Below are 12,754 nucleotides of genomic sequence, written 5' to 3'. Positions count from 1 at the left end.
AAGTGAAAGAGCTGCAAAATTATGTGAAACAAAACTACTACAGTCTGAAACAAAGTGATGAAAACTGTCAGGAAATAAAGTGCAAAAAAAAGTGGGCAGTAGTTCATTACATATTTCAATTACAGATATGTTGATTAGTTGTATAAAATTTTTAGGGATTAAGAGTTAGTTTTGGGTTAAAGTGTTAAGTGTGAGTGTTAAGACAGTAAGTAAAGAGAAAAACCACAAATTCAGAAAATATTTATTTTGAAAGCACCATTTTCTGCCAATTTTTTTCACATCAGAAGTTAATAAAATTATGAAGCAAAAAGATGAGAATTTATATGCAGGGACCTTGAAAATAAATGTACAAAAACATAATAAATGATAATGACATGGTTGAGGAATGAAGAATCTGGAAATGAAAGAAAGGAGCATCCATGGATGCATTTAAAGTATTTTTCTTGGGACATCAGATATTCTTTAACAAAATCAATGACTCAAAAAACAGATGAAAAAAGCAAGCAGACCAGAATGCTAAAGATCACAGGATGGATTTATTTTTCACTTCACACAAATTTCTGATTCGTCCTAAACAATCATACTCCAAACACACACACTTACACAGACTCATACACTGTCATACACAACAGGAGGAGGGATCAGTCAGTGTTATGAGATGCCAGTAGGAGGTTAGGAAGACAACAGAAGAGTGAAAACCTTGAAATACAAAATTTGATTTGGAAATACAAAATGAAACGATACTTTCTCTTGGATAAAATCCTTAAAAATAGTAGATTAGCTCCTACTTTTACACAATCTATGTAAAATATCACCTTTTAAATGTACGTGACTCATCAACTCCATTTTGTATTTATAAAGTCTTTTCTTTTTAGGCACATAAGAATTTGTGCAATATGACAACAACAACACACCACACAAATATGGAGTGATATATCTTGAAATGGCAAAGGGAGAGACTTTAAATGGCTCTTGTATTCGCAAACATTCTCAAAATCATCACGTTTAAGTCCTGCTGTGAGCACAAGCCTTGTTTTTGTTTCTCTGAGTTTCTGTCTTGTTTCTCTTTGGATTTTTCCAAGGCAGCGGATGAATTTTGATCAGTTAGCAATAGCAAGAGTTGCTCCAGCTTTTGGATTTGTGATTTCTAGCTGAATGGAAGAAAGCAGAAGCAGGAGTCTGGGTAGGCTGGATAAGAGAGCTAAAGGAATGATGACAGAGTGCCTCTTGAAGCAGAGAAGCAGATAGAAAACAGAGCACAGCAGATGGACAGACAGACAGGCTTAGGTTAAATCCAGATGTGATGACAGGATCTCATTGGCTGTTAGGACACTGAGTCATGGCAGAGAGAGGCGTGGCCCAGAAGTGAGAGGATGGTGTCATGGCATTGCTACACTAGGCTGGACATGGTGATGCGGTTGGAATGGAGATGCTAGACAAGCGCCTGGTTACCATTCTCTAGGTTTTCATTGCTTTCGTAGCAACCAGAGTCCCGTGGGGAGTCGGCCATGAGGCCACGCCCCTCACAGAGGAGTTTCTCCTGAGAGCCAGAGAGGGCGCTGCGCTCCGGATCACTGCTACCTAGAACACACACACACACAAACACACACACAAAGTTAAGAAATGTATACATTTAAATATTCATCTATAAACAAGTGGAAAAAGCTTAAAGTTGTTGGGGGTGATCCTGAGTAATCTGAATTACCATTGCTAATGGATGTTAATGCCAACAGATGCTTATATCCATGTATTATAGACAATTGCTATGTAGAACATTTTAGTATATAGTGTTTTTTTTTTTTTTTATGTTACAAAGATTTCTATTTCCTATAAATATTCATTAGAACTTTCCACTTATCAAAGAATTCAGAAAAATGTATATACCAAACTGCACAAGTGTTTCTCCCATTGATAATACGAAGTATTTCTTGATCAAATCAGCATATTAGAATGGTTTCTGAACGATCACATGACACTGAAGATAGGAGTAACGCTTTTTGAAAATTCTGCTTTACCATTACAGGAATAAATAAAATGTTAAAATACATTAAAACAGAAAACATTTCACAGCATTACTGTTTTTTTTTTTTTGTATTTTGAATCTTTGATCATCTTTCAAATCTCAAAAACTTCTTGAACATCAGTGTGTGTGTGTGTGTGTACTTACTGTCGTAATCCTGTAGTAGTTCTACAGCCGTCATCAGAACGGCACGGTGCTGGGGGTCTTTGATATTGAGTTCATCCAGATCTTCTTCCTCTAGTAGCTTAAATGTATCCAGGTCTTCATACCCATTAAACAGGAACGTAGGCATGTGCTCCTAAAATACACACACATACATTCACAGATTACACACCCTGTAGAGCAGCAGCACTATGTAGGCCCCCTACAGCTAAAAATACCCCACTCCACCCTCATCTTCATCTACGGCTGGATTTATGTGTGGGAATTTTTCAAGACTTCAAACTCTTTTGTGATGGCCAATTATTATTATTATATTCCATTAACACACTAAAGCAACACAATGAGGCTTAAAATGCATCCTTGGTGTCTATTGTGTTCAACTGTAAGGTCTGTAATGTGACGTTATTTAGAGATGTAATAATGCAGGAGCTCGTGGGAGGTCTGAAGGGTGTGTATGTCTCGGTCTTTAAATAAAATTTTTAACTGGCATCGGGAAATGACCTCGTCCCACATTCTCAGCTAATCGGCTTTAACAAGAGCTGACCATCTTTTCACACAAGGATCCACTTTTTCATGTTCTCGTCTCTCCCCGCTCCCTGCTCTTACATTCTGTCAGTAAAGATGAAAGATGAGCCACACACTCAGATTTATGTTAGATGATTATAGACATATCAATCCAATTTTAAAGCATGCACATATCTCAAGAAATGACTGTGCGTGTGAGTTTGTGTGTGGTCTCGGTCTCACCTTCAGGTTGATTCTTTCCAGAAGCTCCTCGACTGAGCTGGGCTTGGGCGGCCTGCCCTTCCTCCTCCTCCGGACCGATCGCTTAGGCTTCTCCTCTTCTTCAGCAAGAACATCCACATAGATGAACTTAAACGTGCCCACCTTGTTATTGAGCAGACCCATCCATGTGCCCATGGGCGGCTTGCTGATGATATCAATCACATCTCCTCTCTTGAGAGAAAAAGAGAGAAATTTCATTCGATTCAAAGTTCTTATGAACATATAATAAGATGGACCATTTGACGTTTAATCACACTGGGTTGTAAAGGTCTAACATTTAGTTTAAAATAAAAGTAGTATTAAACAAAGTCATGGTCAACAAATCTGATTAACAAATCGAGTACCTTAAGTTTGAGCGAGTCTGTGTCATATGGACTCGGTGTGAAGTCAGTGTGAACTCTAGCTCTGCCGCAGAAAGGACCTCTGTATGGAGGCTCTTCATCATCACCATCCTCACTCCTCACACTCTCTCTGTTGCTGGCTGATGAATCTGTGGTGCTCACAGTCTGTCCACCTGCGAGAAGTTCGCCACAATCATTACAAAAGAACTGGTTTCATTCAACAGGCAAAAATCATTAATCAGACTGCCAGAAAAAAAGCATAGATGTGATTTAAGGCACCATTAATGTCTGTAGCACAAACATTCAATGATTCAAAAGTGATATTTTCTTCAATATATAACAGAATAAAACAGAATACTGAAACAGGAAAAAAGTAGGACATGGATTCATCTATTCATCACTTATTAATTGGATGGAACGGAGGCAGATCTGAATGCAAGCTTGCAGTCAATTGTAAGACTAAATGCTTGGAGTTCAGCATATGTCACCAGAGGGTAGTCTATAGTTTCCACTGGAAGACTGATTTATGACATTTTGATTAAAAATGTCAAGGCTAAAACAATTGAAAAAAAGAAGAAACTTTTCATGCCAGCTTTAACACAGTGTTCGACATATACACACTCACCCATACCCACACCCACACCCACGCACAATCACTTACTCATGGAGCTCTGCCCACTGAGGGAGCTGTGCAGACTCTCTACAGACCCTCCTGCCTTGAGTTTGGGTTTCTCTAGAGAGTCTGTGTCTGGCTGAGGAGACTGAGGACAACTGGGTGTTCCATCTGGACTGGACTATTTAAAGAAAAGAAAATAGAGAATTGAGATTGTATTATTATTTATAAACCAAAAATATATAAAATGGACAGCATGTGATGTATACAATATAAAGCCAACAAAAAGAACTCTTGCTTTGCAGCACCACTGTGATATTCATCTTCTAGTGAAGCAAAGTAATTACACTAAGATGCCACTAGGTGGCACTCCAACATATGATTAGAGGGAGCAGGACATGACGGTGGCACATGAAGTTCACTTTGCACAGATGAGCTCAACACTAACTAACACACATACATATCCAGAGATCTACATTAAACATGCTAAAAGATATGAGACATGTCATATCGATGTTAATTCCTGCCTAAATTGTAACTAAAACCTAGTGAGCTGCTTACAGAGACAGCATTTAAAAGCATCATTAGTGACAAACACATTTTAACCAGCACATAAATACAGGCAGTGAGTGTGTATTCAACACTGCAGGGAATATGGGTGTGTTTAATTGGACTGAGCTTGTATCCAAACTCTAGGCTACATAAAGAGATGTTTGACCCTAGTTTGAGACATAGAAAGTAGGGCACACATGTGCTTACTTCCCTCTAGAGTAAAGACAGGGTCTCACCTCTGAACAAACCTGCTATAAAGCACATAACTCAGCACAGTAAAAGCAAGCCCACGGGCATCTGTGTGTGTACCTGTTCAGAGAGAGACCCAACATATTTCTTGGACATGCGCTTCCTCATAGTCTCTTTGACAGACTTGACTTTCTTCCCTAGAGAGATGCGGGACGTGGTGGGAGATTTCACAGCGTCCCTGTACAGAGCCTCCTGCTCCTTAAGCCAGAGAGAGAGAGAGAGAGAGCGATTAAGCACACTGAAAGCCAGCTGAACAACACAACTGGATCACAAACACTGCAGCTGCATATGAGAGCTGGAATCAAGAGGAAGCGAGAGAAAGAGTGCATGTGTACTCACACTAGGCTCGGATGTGTTGACCACATGGAGGGAGCGATTCGTCAGGTCAAATCCTCCAAAGCTACATGTTCTCTGTGGAAAAAATACATAATTACTGTGAATTGACAAGCAAATTAATATATTTAGATAGAGTCATTTTAATCAATTCAAGAGTCTCAATGATTCATGCTGCTCTTTATAATGGAAACCACACATTTTAAAATGACCAGCTGCCAAAAGAAATAGTTCATGGTATGACCTGATTTCCTATTTAATTCAAAATAAAATCTTTCAGCAGTTGTTTAGTATCATGTAAATACACCAATACTTTCTTGTCAAACCTTGATGAATGAACTTAAAATTGGTACTGAAAAAATCATGAGAAATAAAAAACCAATGTGAACAGACTTAATAAAATAAAATAAAATAAAAATAACATCAATCAAAATTTCAGCATTCATGCTGAGGCTGAAAGAGGCATTTCCAACCCAAAATAGATGAAAGGGTTCACTGATGAAGATCACGGTCATGTTCACATTCACGATGAATGACGATGAGGATCCACAGATGGCAGACTCTACAAAGCTGCAGAAGGAACTCTATATTATTTATTTTCTTCTAGCACTCTCCATTGTCTCTCAAGGACTACAAGTTTCAATTATGCTCTGATACACATGACTGACTACAAGAGAATAGATCAAGAAATGAAAGAAGCTCAGGGTTGGGGAAAGATAAGACTTGAGGTATTTTCACTTTTTACTTCTCTTTTACACTATTCTTAGATTATGAGATTTTGACTCCATACTGCAACAACATGAGCCTACAGTAATGAGAAAAACTGATGGCTTACTAGCAGTCTACGGGATTTCTAACATTAATAATCACCTCAGAGATGGGTAAAGATTTTAGAACTACATTTTATGACAGCACAGATTATATTTAAGTATCAGACTTTGTCTTGTCTTGTCTTGAAATATAACTCAAGCAGTTTGTCTGTAAACTGTACCCTACTGTAATTCTCTTCTGCAGCTTTGCAGTAGCCTGTTCCTCCAGTGCAGCCGGGGGCACTGTAGATCTGCTCTTCCGGCACACTCACAGACTTCTGCTGGATGCGTAAGAGCACACGCTTGGTGCAGCGATCCATGCTGGATGCCCACTTCCTGTTCACATCTCTTTCGTCTTCCAGGAGCCAACGCCTGTCTGCTTTGCTCAGTGTTACGGGCCTAACCAGCCCCGTCCAGTTCAAGTGACCGTAAAGGCTGCGTTCCACCACGTATGTGATGTTGAGCTCACTAACCGCCGTCCTTCCCTTCAGACGCCTCGGTGGAAACAGCCAGCTGCCCACTACCCCGCCCACACAGCTCTTTCCTTTCTCCCTGGCCAATGGAACCTCACGAGTGGGAGGGGACGTGGGCAAGGTGGAGGAGGGAGCAATGTTTTTTTGAGCACTGCAGGAGCGCTGGTAGAGTAGGTGCTTGGTGGAGTATGCATAGTTCGGATCAGGTTTATTGCGCTGCCACATGGAGACGGGTGGCCGTTTGGTGTTGTTAATGTCATCTAAAGACACTAGAAGGGGGTGTGGCTTTGGGCGGGGCCTAGTGAGGCCATAAAAAGCGTAGACGCTGTCAGTACTTACCCCATGTGATAGAGATGACAAGGCCTTCCGCATCTCTCCGTCTGTAGCCGAACGGGAGACTTTAGCATTATCGTCTGCCAAACACTCCAATTCGGAGAAAGAGGAGCCACTACCCCCCACTACACCCAGTCCGGATCCCGCACTACTCTTCCGCGGTGGGCGGATCAGGCCGTGGGGATGTGCGCCGGGGGTCTTCACTAACTTGTGAGCAGGTTTCCAGGCGTCAAGGCTACTGGTGGACGGCGAGGTGGTCAGACTGTCCGTGTCCCCATCCAGAGAAAGCTGCTCTTGGGCAAGAGAGGACAAAGAGGAGTCTGTGCACTGGGCCGGCTTCTTGTGGATTTCAGCATACAGTGCGTTTATGTCATCACATAAGGGGGCTGCATCCAGACTGAGCGAATCTGCAGAAAAAAAGATCAAAACAAAAACTTCTCTAAACTGAAATTATCTACAAATCTATGCCAAGCAATACTGTCCTATTAATTATTTAATTGCAGTGGAATAAGGTATGGAATACAACTGATGTCAAATAAAAAAAGATTAAATTAGAGATGTACAATATACAAATTCTGGCTAATACTAATAAGCTGCTAACCAATTTCATGTTCTGGCTGTTAATTGATATTCAAATTCTGTACTGTTTTGTCTAAATGCCATTCAAAAACATTTAATGTCAGAAAATTATAAAAAAGATTTCATGTCAGTAAGATTTTTTTATGTCGATGCTTACTAAGGCTGCATGTATTTAATAAGAAAATACAATAATATTGTGAAAAATTATCACACTTTTTGAGATTTGCTAAATAATTGCATATAACAGTGTTAGTAAACTAAAATAAATGTTACACTTTAATTTAAAAAATATTGCAAAAACAAACTTTATGCCATAAAATAAAAAATAGATAAATAAAAATAAATAAAAAAAGTTAATGCCATTCTTTTTCTTAATTCTTTTTTCAGCTACCTTCTGAGCCATGTCTTTTGCTGTCATCCACTTTGATGAGTTTCTTGCGGACACGTCGAGTTGAGTTGACCAGCTTGTGAAGCCTCTTGAATTTCACAGAGTCCTCCTGCTCATCATCTGACTGCTCCACAGACTACAGAGGGAAAACTCAACTTCAGTATTATATCACCTCATATGAACATAAAACACATACAAAAAAAAAAGAAGGGAAAATGATGGCTTCAACTGGTATGAACAGATTATGACATGTTTAGGATGGGCTTTTGATATTAAGAACATGACTTATGCAGTATGGAGTTATGTGTTATGAAATTCAGAGTCCAGGAAAAACACTTAAGTCTGGTTTTTGAACACCAGATGAGAATGAGTGAGCATTTGTGGTGTAATAAATCATTTTCTTAGTCCAAATGAATAATTCAGAAAGGGACTATACTGTTGAGATGATTTATGACCGGATCACACCCCCTAATAAACATCTACCATATCCTGAGCTCTCAGTTAACACATCATTAATGATACTGAAACCTCTGATACACAAAGACAAAACCTCTTTAATCCATTCTACCAAAACCACAAACTTGCACATTGCAATTTTGAAAAGAGTCCTTCTACTCCAAAAACATTCTGTTCGCTAAACGTACACCACATTATGGGATGACATGCTATTTTTTAACTAACAGGATATAATCTGTGCTAACCACAGACTGTTTTTAAACCATCGGGAGCGACTGCGCTGTTTTGACCCATTTCAATGATCGGCAATTATACCCGTGTATCCCAACATACCACACACTTAAGTGTTCCACTAAATCCCTGAGATTGAATGTGATCTGTTACTGGAAATCTACAGTTCAACCGCATGCACACACAAAATCTCAATTGTTCACCATAGGCATTGAATAAGCTTTGCTAATCATTTAAGGCCACAATGGCCATCATTTAAAAAGAAGAGGAATCATTGTGATGATGGACGAGAAATACAGGCGGACATACAATAACACGGCTCAAACTGCACAAAGTGTATTCCGAGAAACGGAGCAGAAAAATTCATTTACATAATAATCAAAAGCAGCCATATGAAGAAAATAACATCAGGACAATCTCATTAAGGACTTAAGGGCTGCTCAAATCTCATCGGCAACAAGCTTACAAAAATCACATTTCAAACAAGAGTATGGGTTGAAAGAAAGAAGGGAGAAAGAGAACTAAAAAAGAAGAATTTGTGTAAAAATGTGTCCAGCTGTGCTCCTACCAGAGTAGTTTTTCTGTAGGTTAGATGTTAGCAGTCCATGCAAAAGTCCCAATGCAACACCATTTCATACAGAGATGAACAGAAACTGTAAACAGTTTTTTGAAGGAAACTCTGCAATATCTGGAGGCAGTGGGGGACTGTGGCAAAAGGCATGAGATTGTGTGTCCGGAAACATTTTGAGGTCTGCCATATGACCCCTGAACATCCTTAATGGTCTTCAGAGGAGAAAAGGAATGTGGGCCAGAGAGAAGAAAGGCTGGTCTGGTTGCAGTCCATTCATATAGAGATACAGTACATCCTCTGTGACAGTGGCTACTAACACTGATCCCAGAGCAGCTCACTCCGTTAGAGCCATGACGGGTCACATACTGAATACAGCTGACACTGATCTCATGACAGGGGAACCCTGTGGATACACAGCAAGCTCTCAGTGTTCTGACTAATGTTAAACTGAGCTCAGATCAGTGGGATCCCCAGAGAGAGTTGTGCCCGTCGGTTTAACCATTAACAGACTAGGGCTGACCCATTTCCAATTATAAATAGGAGATCATCAACCCAGGGGCCAAGATTCCTACAGCGATCCATTTTTTCATTTAGACGCTGAGATTCAATTAGCTCATGCTGATATGTGGCAGAGACAGGCAGGAAGAAATGTTTGTTTCAGAAACACCCCCAGGGGCTCGGGAGATACAGGGTCTTTGTTTGAATAAGATTTGCTTACCTCATTTCCTCTCATTTTGCTATAACGGGTAAAACAGCACAAAGGGAGAATCTCACGAACCAATGTCCGAGTCATATTTCAACAAAATAAAATTATTACAAAAAATTATATTTTGCAGAATGAAAATAAATACTATTTATTTTTTGTCTTCCATCACAATTAATTATTTTTTAAATTAATTTTCCTAAATAAAAGAAAATCTTAACCGATGGAATGTGGAATGTTTTTTTTTTTTTTAAACATTATATACACACACACACAAACACACACACACACAGTATTATCAAAAAGTGGTTTCATTTTTATAATTTTTTTAATAGGGCTTAAATGTACATTAAAACAGTCTCACAGTAGATTTGATTTTGGTGTTAAACATATCCAAGGACATTTCTTCACAGTTTTTGGAAAACTTCACCCACAACAGCAGTATTTATATTTCTCTTCAAATCCATTAGTTAGTAAAAGGGTCTTCAGTTTTTTTTCAAATGTAATCCTTTTGGACATAAAATGACACTGACTGCACACACAAACAGCAAAGATGCACAGAAAGCGTTGCGGCAGGAACGAGCAGTGATTCATCTCAGTGGACACAAGGCTTTGCTGGCCATAGTAAGTCATTCTGTAGCTTTAAGCGCTGAGCGAAGCAGTGCTGTGGTTTGTTAACATAAAAAAGCATTGCAAAAACAGCTTAGCTGTTGACCATTAGAAAAGGAGGTGTATGTTTACTTCCAGAGGCTGGAAGCTGTTCAAAGTTTCCATGATAACTATGTGTGTGTTTGTGTACTGGCAGCTTATTTCTCCAAGAGGGCAAACTAAATCCAGTGTTACCAAACCTTTCAAGGCTTTAACCAAGAACCTCTTCTTGCAATGCTTGGGACGGCCCTGTGCACAGTCAGGCACATATACACAGTCTACACAAAGCATGCTCTTGTAATGGTAACTAGAGCCAAAGTAGTGTGACACTCTTCAGTTAAGATGTACATTACGACCTCATCACCATGTGATGTTTAGTGTGCCAGCTCAACATAAATGAATAGTACTTTAAAAAACTGCATGAACGTGTACATATGAAGACTATGAAGTCATATCAGTAACCTAATAAAAGCTACGTTCAGATCACCTGAACAGCCTAACAATACTCATGGCTGACTACCATTGAGTCACAGAATGTGACCATCTACATTTTTACAGTGAAATCAAAAACTGAAGCATGATACTCAACATCATTATGCATCATGTAAATCCAAGACGATCAACATAAAAAAGAACAAATACTGAGTGCACATTTAATGTGTTACCTGCAGAACTTTAAAAGAGTCTTTAAGTTTCAAGCAAATGAAAGTGTGTTTACAGAGGTTATAGCAGGGAAGGGGATGAAGTGGGTTGATGTAAGAACTACCACTGCCTGAGTTTATAAACCACAGGGTCACTAGTGCGGTCTGCAGAGATTTATCTCCATAGACAGACACAAACATGACATCAGTCAGTACAGTGAGAGACATTACTAACACTTACTGCAGGGGGGAAATAAACTTTGATGTGCCTAAATGAGGTTATGTTGTAAACGCCCTATCAGATCTACAGTCTGAGTGGTTTAGTATAGTACTTACATTGCAGACGGAGGAGAGGTTAACAGTGGGACTGGATCCTTCAGTCCACTCTGCTGTGTCTGTACTGCTGCTCAACTGTCTGTTCCTCTCAAATTCCTTTAACTATGAAGAACAAGAGGTCAAAGAGAGCCGCCCCCTCGCCCTTACACACACACACACACACACACACTATCCGTTACAGAAACAGAGTCAGAACACCCCATACAACATTATACACACACACACACACACACAAAGCTGGACTCACAGAAAAACCATGTCCATTTAAACAAGTTTTTTTTTTTTTTTTAATTATCTGTATTTATATAGACTATCATTCAAAAGTTTGGCTTTCTGAATGTCAGAAAATGTTGGAATGATTTCTGAAGGATCATGTGACACTGAAAACTGGAGTAATGGCTGCTGAAAATTCAGCTTTGCCATCACTGAAATAAACTACATTTTAAAATATGTTTGAAACAAACAAAAACAAACATATTAATTGATTATAATTGATCATAATTTATTATTAATTGTAATACTTGTAAATTAATTGTAAAACTGTTTTAATGTGTGTATTAATGCATTTTTGACCAAACAACTGAGCATAGGAGTTATTTATAAAAAAATATATATAGATTTAATTTTATTATATAAATATAATTATATTCAATAATAATTTATTAGATATTTGTTTTTAATTGTTCAAATTAATTTTTTAGGTTAAAAAAAAAGTTACTACCCACCCTTATGTCACTCCAATTTCCATTTTTTCCCAGTGGAATAAAACAACAAAGCTGCTTTTTTATACAATAAAAATGCATAATGATCATTGGTTCATCCTGGGTCCATTTTCATTCTACACTACCCATCACTAGACTATCCTTTTTTTTGGACACAAAAAGAAACATAGCACACAAAGACAAAGAACACAGAACAAGTAAAGCAACATTAATTTAAAAAATACATTTGCATTCAAACATAAACACAAGAGGACAGATAAGTTCATGCATGCTTACAGCATGTATGATGTCAACTATCCATAAAGGCTTAGCATTGATTCAAACTTTAGATCTAGTCAATCAAGACTGCTCATAACAGAGATGAAAAAACTACTAGCCCAATGAAGCAGAAGAGACATTAAAGGATGTAGAAAACCCAATTGGTTAAAGGAATCAATGTCAGCCTTGTGGAGAGAAGGAAACCACATTCTACAATCATCCATTAGATTGATTATCAGATGATAATGAATCACTATAAATGACAAAAAACAGAGGGGGGGAGGGGGGAGACCTACAATCACCCACAACACCTAAACAGTGAAAAGGACACAAGTAATCGATTCAGCGATTACCAGCTAACCCTACATCAGAAATTAGACACCAAAGACCCTCCTTCATCTCAACAAAACATGATTTGCACTAAAAAATTACTGCAGCTCTCAGATGCAGGGTCAGAACGCATGTATTTAAATGTATGTGAGTGTGTGTATGTAGTTTTCAAGCAAAGAAGGAGCAGAGGGCATCAGTCTGGGTAAGTAAGGTTAGTACA

At 38.7% G+C, this 12,754-nt stretch overlaps 1 protein-coding gene across 5 annotated transcripts in view; it reads right to left on the bottom strand.

Annotated features, from left to right (window-relative positions):
• Positions 1 to 12,754, bottom strand: part of LOC113062820 (SAM and SH3 domain-containing protein 1-like) — a 64,730-nt gene that overhangs the window by 4,589 nt on the left and 47,387 nt on the right. For 3 of the 5 annotated variants that reach the window (XM_026232824.1, XM_026232820.1, XM_026232822.1), the window contains exons 8-17: positions 11,225 to 11,326; positions 7,642 to 7,774; positions 6,678 to 7,078; positions 5,063 to 5,134; positions 4,784 to 4,921; positions 3,971 to 4,103; positions 3,313 to 3,482; positions 2,930 to 3,139; positions 2,168 to 2,318; positions 1,453 to 1,581 (exon numbers count right to left, since the gene is read on the bottom strand). In XM_026232824.1, coding sequence (XP_026088609.1) covers positions 1,453 to 1,581; positions 2,168 to 2,318; positions 2,930 to 3,139; positions 3,313 to 3,482; positions 3,971 to 4,103; positions 4,784 to 4,921; positions 5,063 to 5,134; positions 6,678 to 7,078; positions 7,642 to 7,774; positions 11,225 to 11,326 — 1,639 coding nt within the window. The remainder of the gene's footprint in view (positions 1 to 1,452; positions 1,582 to 2,167; positions 2,319 to 2,929; positions 3,140 to 3,312; positions 3,483 to 3,970; positions 4,104 to 4,783; positions 4,922 to 5,062; positions 5,135 to 6,677; positions 7,079 to 7,641; positions 7,775 to 11,224; positions 11,327 to 12,754) is intronic. The other 2 variants (XM_026232821.1, XM_026232823.1) reach the window with 2 other exon arrangements.

Source organism: Carassius auratus, chromosome 45 (assembly GCF_003368295.1).
Source record: "Carassius auratus strain Wakin chromosome 45, ASM336829v1, whole genome shotgun sequence".
Lineage (NCBI taxonomy): Eukaryota > Metazoa > Chordata > Actinopteri > Cypriniformes > Cyprinidae > Carassius > Carassius auratus.
Note: the sequence above shows the minus strand (reverse complement) of the source record. Positions and strands in the feature narration are given on the sequence as shown.